This window comes from Homalodisca vitripennis, chromosome 4 (assembly GCF_021130785.1).
Source record: "Homalodisca vitripennis isolate AUS2020 chromosome 4, UT_GWSS_2.1, whole genome shotgun sequence".
Taxonomy (NCBI): Eukaryota; Metazoa; Arthropoda; class Insecta; order Hemiptera; family Cicadellidae; genus Homalodisca; species Homalodisca vitripennis.
Genome location: NC_060210.1, coordinates 82385399 through 82400003, shown reverse-complemented (window position 1 = coordinate 82400003; position 14605 = coordinate 82385399). Strand labels below are relative to the sequence as shown.

The 14605-nt window shown below is 32.6% G+C and overlaps 1 protein-coding gene across 1 annotated transcript in view; it reads left to right on the top strand.

Moving 5' to 3' along the window:
• Nucleotides 1-14605, top strand: part of LOC124359649 (beta-catenin-like protein 1) — a 44251-nt gene that overhangs the window by 19319 nt on the left and 10327 nt on the right. The window contains exons 6-10 of the mRNA XM_046812562.1: nt 848-1007; nt 3738-3961; nt 8688-8836; nt 10159-10340; nt 12997-13175. Of these exons, the coding sequence (XP_046668518.1) occupies nt 848-1007; nt 3738-3961; nt 8688-8836; nt 10159-10340; nt 12997-13175 (894 nt within the window). The remainder of the gene's footprint in view (nt 1-847; nt 1008-3737; nt 3962-8687; nt 8837-10158; nt 10341-12996; nt 13176-14605) is intronic.

The window sequence follows — 14605 nt, the reverse complement described above, 5'->3', positions numbered from 1 at the left end:
GCACTAACTTGCCAAAGGATTACATATTCGTTTTTATCCTAACTTCTCACAATCTATTAAAATTAAATCCCAATATTTCTTTCCCAAAATTTTCATTTAATTTAAGTTTTAATTTTTAAAAATCAACCAATGTAGCTTTAAAAACACTACAGATACTAACAAAGAAAACACAGAAAATATCTCAGTTATAAGCTATGCAGAAGCAGCATCTCATTTGGGCGAGTTAATGGTTTATTTGGAGCAACAAGGAGAGACATAACCGGCCAAGCTACTCATGTTGAAAAGAATGCGTGACCGCACGGCATGGAAACAGTATTCAAAGCTAACACAGCTTTGGATCTTTAAACGAAATTCTTTCAGAATAATTAAAACTGTATATACTGTATTATATTTTATCGTGACATGTATTTTAAGTTTTTTTCCAACAAATAGTGTATTGTTTGTAAATGTTGTTCTTTATTTTTCAACATTCTCCATTTAAATTGGATTTTCATTATGTCAGATCGGCCACGATCCCAGTGAGTCCAACTTAAAGGTTGTAATGTATTGGTAAATACGTGTCCTGAAATACTTGTTTGATAATTTATCTATTTTTTAAGTGACACATAGTAACCAACAGTTGGTTACTGTTTGTATTTTATGTCCTACAACTCATCTATATCTGTACTTTTATACATAAATCTAATGGTATCTCTCTGACTCTCTTTCTGTATGTGTATTTTACTCAATCACGTAAACAGTACTGTACTGATTGTTGGGAAAATTTACATGGGCATTCTTAGGATCTCTGGTTAAGATATATATTTTATATTTCGAAAATTAATTTTTGTTCCATGTTCATGTGCAGGAACTATCAGATGTAGATATCCTTCATGAAAGCCAAGATGGTGCGGACGCTCTAATAGATGCCCTGTTGGGACAACAAGTCTGTGCGTTACTCACACAGAACCTAGAGAGACTTGATGAGACTGTCAAGGAGGAGGCAGAAGGTGTACATAACACACTGGGTATGTTGTTTTGTTCTTTTTTTGTTCTCTTAGGACAAGAAGCTTATACATTGCACCTAGTCCTATAAGGACCTTTGTGCTGCTTTCGGAGTAACATTGTATTCTGGATGAGTAAGGTAGGGGATAGGGGCTGCCTCCTGTCGAGATTCATGAGGAAGAATTTAGGGCACTAATCTCAAGTCATGTCCCCTCGAAAGAAGAGGATGCCAGCTCTGAACCAGCCTCTCCAGTCAAAGCAGGCAGAGGGTGGCACACCTTTATGTTGAGGCTAGCAAGAACCTCTGAGGTTAGGGAACAACCACCACCAACTCCAACAGTCATCCCTCTCAGTAGATAGACCTATCAAATTACCCCTGCACCCCAGAATCTCGACATTTGCGGTTAGTGATGTGCCGCTCCTGGGCATCCTTAAGGTTGCCCAGATTGAAGTGACACATCAGTTTTTGCTGTGCTCAGTGGTAGGTTCAACTGGAAGGTATAAACCAGACAGAAGTGATCCCTGCTGGGTACATCAGGAGAAATAATTGCATTTCTCGTTTACAAATGTTTTTCAAAATAACTCTTGTCATAAATTACTATAGTTAAACCTTAATACAGTGTTTTGCAGCTTTTGAATCCTTCCAGTGTCCTCCCTTTAGAGGCTATTCCAATATGCTAGATAAAAGTAATAAAATACTGAAAAATTACTGATTGCATGAGCTGAACTTTGGCGGATTCCGGTAACAGGTTTCTAAACCTATTCAGTCCCCTCAGTCTTCCTAGGGCTTGCTGAATGGCATGGGTGAAAATGTGAGCTCTTTGTCAAGCACAATGCCCAGTATTTTGATCTTATCACAAACCACCAAGGCCTGGCCTTCAAGCATCACTTGCACCCACGCTGGCACTATCCCTCTGGAGCTTTATGCAGAACTAAAAACTTTGATCAGAAACCAGATCAGAATTGATATCAGCAACTGCAAGTTCCATATTTTCAATTTTATATTAAATGTAACTGACAATCATCTGCATATACATGAAGTGTACAATGTATTACACAACTGGATAGGTCAGATATGTACAGAATGAAGAGAATAGGCACACCTACCCTGAGGTACCCCACGCCGCTTAGGAAGGGGCAAAAAAGTCTCATCCCCTATCTTCGTGACCTGCTGCCGTTCATTCAGGTATGAATTAACCCACCTGACAATGTTCTCTCCAAATCCATAATAACTCATTTTAGCTATCAACAATTTGTGACTGTTCAAGTCAAACGTCTGGGAATAATCAAGCATGGTCAGTGAGCTATGTCTTCCCATGCCTCTTGCACCATACAGGTCAGCAAGTGCAGTGCATGTGCTGTAGTTACTTTGAAATCCAAATTGCAACTTCTGCATTATATCTTTGTAATTAACATAACTTACAATCATTTCTAGAATCTGACATGGCAAGTAATATGGAGATAGGTCTCAGCTGCTGAACTGTTCTTGGATTTGTTACTTTTGGTAGTGGTTTACTATTCTTGTTTTCAATTTCTTGGGAAACATGCCCTTTGTAAGTGATTGATTTATTATTAAATGAGTTATATCTCCTATGGCGTATGGGCTCATAGCTTTTATCATATCAATTGATATGTCGTCACTACCTATTGCCTTTGATTTTAATTCTTGTACTACTTTGTGTATATTGTCTTTAGTTACGCCAGCAACACAAAATTCTTCATTAACTCCATCTCTTTTGTAAGTCATAAAGAAATTTAATGTATTATCATCAACCTCACTACCATGTCGCATTTCAATAACAAAACTTGTTAATGTCATTAATTTTACGTCAGGTGGGATTCTAACATTAAATTGTCCTCCTATGAAATCACATAGCACAAAACTCTCTTGTCCTCCTTTAGACAAGCACAAAACTCTCTTGGATTATCACACTCAGATATATTGTCAGAGAAATATCCCTTCTTGCTCTCCAAATCAATCCCTCTTTGTGCTTATAATCATTCTAGTCATCATTCTTGCTAGACTTCCTTTTATTATTTCATTAATAATTTTGACCAAATACTCACCAAGTTTTAGATATAAAACCATGTTTATAATAGTTCCAAAACTAATATATATATTAGTGTGTGTGTGTGTTTATATGTATGTATGTGGTAACTTACCATGCCAACAATTCCAAAAATTTGGTTTTGTAAAATTTGTACTACATGTTTCGGGATCAAAGTCCCATTGTCAGGTGTATATGTTTTTGCATGTAATATTTTAGGGGCCTGACGATGGGATTTCGACACAGGTAGTAATGATTCTACAAAAACAAATTGTAAAACCGCCAAATTAAGGTTCTATACATTCTGGAAGAAGATTTACTTCTGGCTGGTTTATATCTTTTAGTAGTAACCACTGGATGTATAGCAAAACCCAATTTTGTCACTTACATCAGGGCAACCTTTTTGATTTCTAAAAGTGGCATATTTACTAACTACAAATTTCAAAATATTGGATCATTTGAATGATACGTCTGGTTGTTGTGGAGGATGATGTTTTGGCAGTGAAGCTTTAGCAAGCCTAAGCATGAGGGATACATCTCCCTAGCTTGATTTGACCAGTAGAGGCTGGAACATACCTGTCTCCCCTTCTTCAATGGTCGAGATAGGACTGATGCAATTGATTGATACTCAAAACAATGTTGTGTAAGTGCCCCATATGATGTCAACAAGTTGTGTGTCAGTGAAATACTCAATATTTTTTCCAGCAATATTTGAGAATATAATGGAATTCAGGCCAGAGGTGGTAGTGGATGTGGCTAAACAAGGGCTGATGCAGTGGCTACTCAAACGACTTCGTGTAAAGGCCCCATTTGATGCCAACAAGTTGTACGTCAGCGAAATTCTGTCCATCCTGCTTCAGAATTCAATGGAAAACAAAACACTTCTTGGAAGTATGGATGGTATTGATGTGTTGCTGCAACAACTTGCTGTGAGTACATGCAATCTTGAAATGTAAATGTATTTTGTTTTCTTGAATTTGTTTTTAGCATATTATTTACATGTGTTCAAATTATAATATTGTAGGGTTAGTAGCCTATCTATAACTCATATAAATAAATCAGTTGTTTCTTTTACAACCAGGGTGTGATTGTACATTTTAGAATTACAATTATATTAGGATAATAATTTTTGAGATAATATAAAATATTTAACTGAATGTGTTTTTAATCCTAGTATTAGGAATTACTTTTGTGAATGTTTAGAGTATTTATCTAGATATTAGAGCTCAAATAGAGTTGCATATATGACTTACTTAAAATTATCAAAAAGCAGATATCTTTAATACAATATGTATTTGAGCATTCTGGCATAAACCTCTATTTCATATGAGACATTTATTCATTTAAGCTAATTCCATTAACCCATTGCGGATCGTATTGTTTTGGCGCGCGGGCACCAGCGGGCGCGAATTAATTCACAGTCAGCGGCCACACGAACAGCAATGGTGCGCCACATCATATCTCTCGCTATTGCATACTAGAAAATTCAGCTGCAAAGGTATTCGTTCAGATGGAACATGGGCATGCTGGGTTATCCGTGATGTAGGAACGATAACACGCGGGCAAGATTACGGCGTGGCAGGGATGATGTCTGAATCATAGTCTAAATAAAGCGGCTCGGGCGAATCGATTGCAACATCCGGGTCATTGTCTAGACTAAACCCACCAACATGTACGTCTGCGTCGTTTAGTTGTGTCATTAACCTCAAAAGTATTATAATATCAACTGAGGAAAACACCCAATCAGAAGCGCTAAAAAGCAGAGAGTAAACTCATATGAATGATTTTTCAACTTCGACATACAACTGCGATCTGTAGGATATTTATAAAACTTTTGAAAATTCTAAATGTAGACCGTTGTTAAACCCTCCTAGTAGACAAGTGAAGACGATCGCCCGATCTATCAGACATTAACAGAACTATTTGGAGGGAAATTTAAAAGCAGACCGCTTATGCGACCTGAGCTCGTTACCGTGCCGTTAGGCCCGGCCGCTGCGTGACGAGCCCAGCTCGTCAGTGATCCGTAATGGGTTAAGATCTAGGAAAGGGATTTTCAACTGTTTTCCTTACAGTTAATTCTTAGAGGAGTAATAGAATATTTTAAGGCAGGTGTTATTTATTTCACATCTTTTATTACAATATGTTTAATTTCCAGTAGTTTTATCATAATGTTTGAGGCTGTAAAATATTTTAGACTGTTTCAGGACAAGAATTTACATTTTAGGAAAATAAAGTACTTTGAAAAAAGGTTTAAATTTGATGTGATTTCAACTGAATTTATGATAACAATTCTCTAATTTAATCATGTTTAATTTGTTAATTGTTATCTATTCATTCTAGAACTGTCAATTAAACAGTTTTTGATGCATTTAAATGAACATATAACTTTTTTTATTTGTATTATATTTAATGAAATGGAGTTATCTGCGTTTTTACAATTAAATATAAAATGCACCCAGACTCTGAACGTCAGGCCCGATGAGAGGAGGTAAAATCCCCAGGGCACATGCTCTAGGGGGCCCAGCAGCTTTAGAGTACTCACCGCTAGTATAGAACAAATATATTATTATATATTATAATGAAGAATTAGTATTTCTTTGGTTTTATAGAGGACTAGATAAGTTTTTATTGTTCATTTAAAGTCCTTGGTGAAATAGAAAAATATTGTGAAACAGAGGAAGTTATTCTGATCAGCAGGAGTCAAATTTAAAAGCTTAGCTATGTGGAGTTAGACCTAGAGACAGCTCACAGCACAGCATGTCGGCCGGTCCCTACGCTTGCTAAGGTTTATCAATCTTGGACTTTTATTAATTGAATCCAAACTGGCTAAAAGCATTAGTTATGAATCTATAATTCAAACATTTGCCAAAAAAGCCCAGAAAAGCGTTGATTTAACTGATTTGAAAGTGTTTTTATGACTTTGTCTTTAGTTAATGTAGTGGCTACAAAATAAATTTTGAATTTATTCACTCAATGTATTACTGCTAACCGTCATAAATTTAATAAAAAATTACTAATAAATTAAACGTGTTTACATCCAAAAAATTATAGTTTACAAGAAAATTCTCAGTGCTTAGTCCTAGTTTTTATTTAATAGTTTTAATCAAATAAAATTATGACAGTGCAAAATTAAGAATTTAGTAAACAAAATAATTAATTAGATTGTAAATAACTAAGTACCAATGTACTTTAGACTTTTTAATTTTGTTCTCATTATTTTATGCCTATGTGCTGTTTTTCACATAATAATGGTAAAATTAGTTACACTTTATATACTATATACACTGTATATACTGTACTTTAAGGCAGGTTTTTTGTAAAGTACTTTTCTCACAGTTTTGTAATGTAAATCTGTTTGTGTTTCACGCTTTAACAAACATTATTACGAAGTTTGAGCATTAACCACAAACTAACTAGTAGTGCTGAAACTACAGAGTTGCATTCAATTTGATATTGTTTATTTCTGCATTTAGACCTACAAAGCAAATTATTACTTCAAGTTTTTATTTTGCTAAAAACGAAAAAAGGTAAAATGTTGTGTTGTTTTTCAACCAGCAGCAAGCTTGAAAATTCATAACTTGGAAACTTGTGATCTCATTAACATCAAATTTGTATATAGGTATGTACAAGTGCACTGTTTTTGAATGTATATATGAAAAAAGTTGCTATGAAATTATCATTTTAACTTTTATTCTTGACAGGAAAAGTTCAAAATTGCTTTGGTCACGTTATGGAGCTCTTAACATTATTATGTTGAACATATAATTTTGTAAACTAAAACTTAAAACTTTATTTTTAACACTTCCTTAATCGAACAAATGTTGTTAATATACTGCAGCCGGTTCCTGTTAATGGAACAAGCAAACCACCAGACTGTCGAGGGCGATGTTGCCACGATCATGTGCGACTCACTAATTCCCTTGACTGCAAAAGAAAGCCATACTAAGAATGTAGTGATATTACAAATTTTCTGTGCTGCAACACCAATAAATTGGTCATGAACAAAACTGTAGTCACAAAAAATTATGGTTTTTTAAAAACACTTTTAGTACCTAATTAATAAATTCACTCATTTTAGTAGCACACAAGGAGTTGGTAAGTAAAAAATTAGATTACAATAGGTGGGGGGGAGAGGTACTTGCCAGTGTTTTGCCCTGGGGTCTACCCAAAAAAAAAAAAAAAAATATTTGTGGATAAATAAGCTAATAACTGTCACAATAAACTTCTTTCACAGATTAAACCTTTGTGATGATTGATTATATGAGGTGTGGCTAGAAAATAACTGGATTAGTATTGATGGAGCCACAGAACAAATGCAACAAAACTGAATATCCTACGGCTGGTCACATAGTGATTCCTCCTCACACCTCTCCTTGAGTTTCATATGGCTCCCATACTTAGTCCGCCCGTAGCGCCAGTTATAATTGATGGAGCCACAGAACAAATGCAATAAAACTGAATATCCTACGGCTAGTCACATAGTGATTCCTCCTCACACCTCTCCTTGAGTTTCATATGGCTCCCATACTTAGTCCGCCCGTAGCGCCAGTTATAATTGATGGAGCCACAGAACAAATGCAATAAAACTGAATATCCTACGGCTAGTCACATAGTGATTCCTCCTCACACCTCTCCTTGAGTTTCATATGGCTCCCATACTTAGTCCGCCCGTAGCGCCAGTTATAATTGATGGAGCCACAGAACAAATGCAATAAAACTGAATATCCTACGGCTAGTCACATAGTGATTCCTCCTCACACCTCTCCTTGAGTTTCATGTGGCTCCCGTACTTAGTCCGCCCGTAGCACCACTTTGAGTATCCAGGAAGAACAGCATGTGAACATCAAATTTTTTAATCTTGGAAAATCTGCAAGTAAAATATGTGTAATGTTACAACAAGAGTACAGTGACGTCTGTTTATCATGAACACGTGTTGTGGTTTAAACAATTTAAAAAGTTCCATTACTAGTGACGATAAACATATTAGCAGATCATTGTCATCAAAAACTGATTCTAACATTGAAAAGATCTGTAACCTTGTTTGACAATGAATCAGGATTATTACATTAACATCCTGATCCTCGTACTACCCTCCATGAGAACGTATGAAGAATACGGACAGTTTGTAGAAAAGCAAGTCATGAATCCTCCACAAGAACAATGCTCCAGCTCTCACTAAGCTTTGTCAGTGAAGATGTTTTTCGCCAAACACAATATACACGTCATAGATAATCCACTCCACTCAGCCCCCTGTGTCTTATGTTTTATTCCCTAAAGTTAAGTCAGCTTTTGAAAGGAACAAAATTTGAGACTTTTGAAGTAGTAAAAGAAAAAGCAACGGAAATCATGAACAGTGTGTTATGGAAAATGATCTGCATCATTGTTACGCATAGCAGAAAATTCACATGGAACGATGTAAAGATCAAGGAGAGGAGTTTATTATAAAGATAACATCAAATTGTAAATATCTGTAAGTCAAATTTGTTTTCAGTCTCAGTCCAGTTATTTTCTAGCCACACCTCGTATGTCCAGTCAGATCTTGTAGTTTTTATAGAAGTGCTGATCCAACACTTGTATTACATAATGCAGAAAAATTATTACCAATTGCAAGATTAATCAGCTATGTAACTAAATGAAATGTTCTATGATGTACAGTTTTACAAACGTCATGACCCTCAAACTACAGAGGAAGCAGAGATGATGGAGAACCTTTTCGACTGCCTGTGTTCCAGCTTAATGGTGACTGCTAACAAGGACAAATTCCTGCGAGGGGAAGGTCTTCAGCTTATGAACCTCATGTTAAGGTACTGCTTGTCTAAGCTTAATAGTAACAACATTACTTTTAATTACATTTTGTGAAATACCACAAATCTTTATAAAGTAGTTTTTAGTCATTTTCTCACAAATTTAAATCTATACTGTATTTTATTATTTTTACTATGAGTGTATTTTTTTCAATCAAACTATTGTTACATCCAATAACTCTCAAAAGGTAAATGTTCAACAGAATCAAGAAAAATTTGGATTAATCTGATTTATCAATTGTTTGTCAGTAAAATCCTGCCTTTTTTTTTTTAACTTACTCTAATTTAGAGAAATCTTTCTGTAACATATCATTACTTATCTTCTGTGTTTATTCATTTTCACATTGAAAATTTTCAACATTTTTCAAATTTAGTGATTTAGTACAATTAGCATATTTTTATTAAATTGTGATAAAGCAACAGACATTTTGGTCTATTTTGGCAATTATAGGGCTAGAGCCACCTTCTTGTGTCAAAACGTTCCTACACACACTTAAACAACTACCACAGTATTCAACTTGGATAACGGGTGGACAGTGCCTCCCCTACTTTGCTCTCTGTGACGTTTTAAAATGTGCATATCATTATAAAATTCTGCCACTTGTGAGGCCCATTCTGTGAATAGGTTTTAGTGGGCCTAAAAGTTGGAATATGCAAATCAGCAACGTGACGTGTACGGAATAGGAATAATATGTGAAAGTCTGGTAAAGGAATGGCTTTCTTTGATTACTGTACTAATGTTTACAATGAAGACTGCACTGTTATGACTAGCCTGCTAACTGGTAATAAAAATTAAAAACTAAATTTAAAAAAATTTAGTGTAAATTATTGAATTTTAAAACGTTTTCTCAGAATTTCACAAAGTTATTGCATACATTTTTGGTAGAAAAGTTTGGTTGATATATGATGTGACAGACTTTTACAAAGAGTATTGGAAACTCGTAGCTCTCAATTCTCAATTGTACCTTCCAAATGTATAATTGGTTTTTTCATCTTGTTCATTCTGTATTATAAAAGGTTAAATTTTTGGAAAGCTCTAGTATCCTGTCTTGGTATTGAGATTATAATGGATAACTTATTAAGTTGTGATTAGTTAGATTACATAGCCTACCTTATACTATGTGATGATTAGGAAATGTATGTTTATATTATGTCTTAGAAAGTTTCCTGAAACTCTCTCTAAACGTCCTGAACATCAGCAGCGTTCAGTATTTAAAAAAAATTAAATAATGTAAAACAGTATTTTAAGTAACCATTTAAAAAGGTAAAATAAAGGGGTTAAGTATCAATAGTACTAATTTATCAGTAACTATTCATTCTAGGGAGAAGAAACTGAGTCGCAATGGATCATTAAAGGTTCTAAACCATGCCATGTCAGGTCCTGACGGCAGAGACAATTGTAACAAATTTGTTGATATTCTTGGTTTGCGTACTATTTTTCCTCTGTTTATGAAAACGCCCAGGAAGAACAGAAAACGTGTTTTAACAACTGAGGAGCATGAAGGTAAGTGTAAAATTCGTTGTGTTTCTTAGATTGCCAAATAAATTCTTTACTATGATTTCTCTGAATAAAAAAATTATTTTAATGGATTTGACCTCCATCTTTTGGATATTTTATATGTTCAATTGATATTGAGAGAAATATACAGAGAATAGGATGTATGAAGATTCTTGAACCATTGGAAATATATTAATTTATTATCACTAATAAATTATTACACATTTTCCCATCTAAATTTTATTCATTTGTGAAGTTGCCTGATGATGGAATCCTCGATTCTGAAAAGCCTTGCATAATTAATTGTATTGTAAAATGTTTAATAATTTACTAGTGATAATAGGATATATATTTGTTTTTATAAAATAATGATCTTGTAGTACAATATAAGTCACTCAGGTTATCTATCAAACTTAAATACATAAAAATATAGGTAAATTGAAAAATGTCATTAATAATTTAAAGAATTTTAGTCTTATTACACAAATGTAAATCCTTTTCACACCAAAGTATAATAATTATTGTAATTTATTTTTACCTACAAAATGTAATACAATAGTTCTTGTAAAACTCATTCTATGTTCTACAACGTGTTAAGTATAGAACAAGTTGTATGTCCCTATATCAAGTATTTTAAATTAATTAGTCCATGGATTAAAAATGTATTTGAGTAAACCTACTAAATTTGTATAATTCTAATTATTAGGGATAAGAAATTTCACAAGTGATAGGTAGTTACATGAAAGATACAACTAAAATATTGATGAAAAAGTCAAATTCAACTTTAGCCTATTTATAAAAAAACATTTATTTTAACCATTTATGTGTCAACTGGTCATAATTGTATTTATTTCTCAAATCTCTCAGTTGATAGATGTTGCATCATGTCAAATACACCAGAATTAAAAAGCACAACAAAATGTAGACATGTTTTATATTTAGGAAGTATTTGATTTGTCCCCTTTCTTCATATTGTACATTTTTAAACTCTTATTTGTTTAAGAAAATAAAATTATTGTATAGCAATAATAATAATAATAATAATTGAACCTACACTTAAGTTTTTAAATGACAAGTAAACTATCTGTAATGATTTATTGATCTTATATAATATTAGTTTTATTGACGTTCTCTATTACAATGTTTATATGAAATATGAGAATAAAGAGATTCTATTCTATTCTATTTTCAAATAATATTTTGTCCTACAGAATAATGCTTAGAGATAGATAATAATGCTAAGAAAGAAAATAAATAAATAAACCCAAATTAGACTCTATTAAAAAAAGTAACAATTTAAAATTATCACTTGAATCGTTAGTCTATTAATTAATGATTTATTTATTGAAATTTGAAACATGTTATAGAAACCAATGAGGATTTACAAATTAAGGGATTAAAAGGATTATGAATGTTTGATATATAGGCTTAATTCATAAGTTAGTCTAGATTTCCAGAATGGTATCTTTTTAGTCAATTGACAAATATTCAAAGAGGAAATATTACTAATGGCATGCACATAAAAATCAAAGTCCAGTGATAAAAAGTTTGTGCAAACAATTAATAAAAAATTCGAATAAAAATATTTTCAAAAATTAGCTTGCATGTTTAGATTTAAAATAATAAACTGAAGACATATATTTCCCAGATGACTACTATTTTAAACATAAAATATTGTAGAAATGTTGCCAGTATCCTTTGAAAAATGGAAGAACTTTATTAGCAAATACAAATCATGCTATTCTATGATGATAATAGCAAAGCACTACATATTACTTCCACTTCAGCATTCCTAGTAGTTCTGTTCAAAAATACAATACTGAATCTGTGTACTAAATAGACAGTACTTATTTCTACAAACTTGGACAGGGTTAACAAATTTAAATGAATGAACATTTTTCAATACAGATTAGTTTATTTTAAATGGTAACACTATTATAATCATGCATTAAATGAAGCCCTTAGAGTTCGAGAATATTTTAGTGATTAAAATATCAAGTGCAAATCTTTGTTCATGCTATTGAAATTTAGATTGTACGAGGTAATGTTGAATTAGTCATTAACCTTGAATTATGCATAGCTTAACTTTATGCTATTGAAATTTAGATTGTACTAGGTAATGTTGAATTAGTCATTAACCTTGAATTATTGCTTAATTTTTAGATTTCTTAGACACTTAAAATATCTTTGGCAAATCTGTGTTCATGCTATTGAAATTTAGATTGTACTAGGTAATGTTGAATTAGTCATTAACCTTGAATTATTGCTTAACTTTTAGATTTCTTAGACACTTAAAATTTCTTTGGCAAATCTTTGTTCATGCTATTGAAATTTAGATTGTACGAGGTAATGTTGAATTAGTCATTAACCTTGAATTATTGCTTAACTTTTAGATTTCTTAGACACTTAAAATATATTTGGCAAATCGTATGAGTTTTAAAAAACCTAGAAGGTAGAGTAAAACCCCTATCTGATGTTACTTTTAGCAAAATAGATTAGAAATTAAGCAAATCACAATTTATTATGCTAATAATAATATACTAGAGATAATGGAATATTTAAATGTTACTTGATTTGATACTGGTACAATACTCTTCAGTTGTACATGTCACTTTTTTTTCTCATAGAAGTAAATAATTTGACTATATTGTTTTGTTGACAGAGCATGTAGTCTCTATCATCGCAAGTATGTTGCACAACTGTAGGGGGCAACAGCGACAACGACTGCTCAGCAAGTTTACAGAAAATGACCATGAAAAAGTAGATCGATTGTTGGAACTACATTTCAAATACCTTGACAAAGTTGAAGAAGTAGATTCCATGATTGATAACCAAAGGAGGGTAAGAACACCATAATTTGTCTTTTTATTATATTTATTAGTGCACTTTTGTAAAACTCGTTACAAAGAGACCTAAGTCACTACCTTTGTTTTAATGAGTATTTTGAAGTTGAAAAAGGAAAAAAATTGTTATACCCACAATTCAGTGAATACAAGCACACTGTTTATCATTTTTATGAGGCGAAAATTGCAAGTGTGTAAGACTCACATTTTATGCCCTTACCGGGGTGTGAACACCCCCAGGTGCAAGGAGGGAGGTCCAGGGAAAATTTTTGAAATTAAGGTCTAAAAACAGATTTTGTGCACTTTTGCACCTTTTAGAACATTAAGTTTGTCTCTCAATTTGATTTATTATTGATTGAATTGATAGGTTCAATACTCTTTCTTGTATCTTATTCCTTAAACCACTGTTATGTTAAATAAACTAATGAAAGTTTCTGGCTCAAGAAAATATAACAACAGAAACTAGTGAACCAATAATATTACAGAGTTTAATAATGGTTGCACACACAACAAAAGTTTATTAACAATTAAAATAAGAACATGATCTCTTTTGTAATTAATTTCTTGCTTTCATTTTGGAGAATGAATCAATTTGTCCAAATAATCAATTGACTGAGATAGTTCATTTCAATTGATAACTTAAGTGTTGACCTGAGGTAAGTTTTGATTAACTTCAGCTTGAAAAGCTTCGTACAGTGGATACGATTCGTAACGCTATCTACAGCATCCATGCTTTCGGTTAATGACAAAAAGTTTAGGTCATCCATTGAAGGCTTTTGACCTAAAAAGAATAAAATGATGTCATGAAACTCTTCAAGTGTAAATTTTAGAGAAGATATAATAAAAAATAGAATTGATTTTTATGATTGTTTCTTTTTACGTTATTTACATATGTACTGAAAGTGAAGTGTCTGAATAAAAAAAAAAAAAATAAGGAACAATAAGTAAAAATTGGGAAAAAGCTAACATCAATCTAGTAGGAGTAACATTTTACAGTGAACGACAATGACTTTATTATACAAAATAAACAATTAAATTATCTCTGATATATATATGATCTATATATATAAAAATGAAACTGTTCGTGTGTAACAGCATCACTCACAAACGGCTGGACGGATTCGCCTAATTTTTTTTTTAATTTGTTCGTCTTGATCTGTAGAAGGTTATAGGATACTTTTTATCCCTTTCCCGATTCAGGATTCCGCCCCACTGGTTACAGAAATACCCTTAAGAAATGCATTGCAGCAAACATATGTTATTAAGTGAAAGAGTCTTTTCAAATTTTTAATCAGCTGTTCTTTGTAAACATATATAATGCGACAAAAAATATATTTATATATAAATTTCTTTACACTTATAGTTTTAAAGCATAGAGTAAGCTTAAGAGAAACGACAAATTTTGTTTAAACTGTTTCTGCAATCATA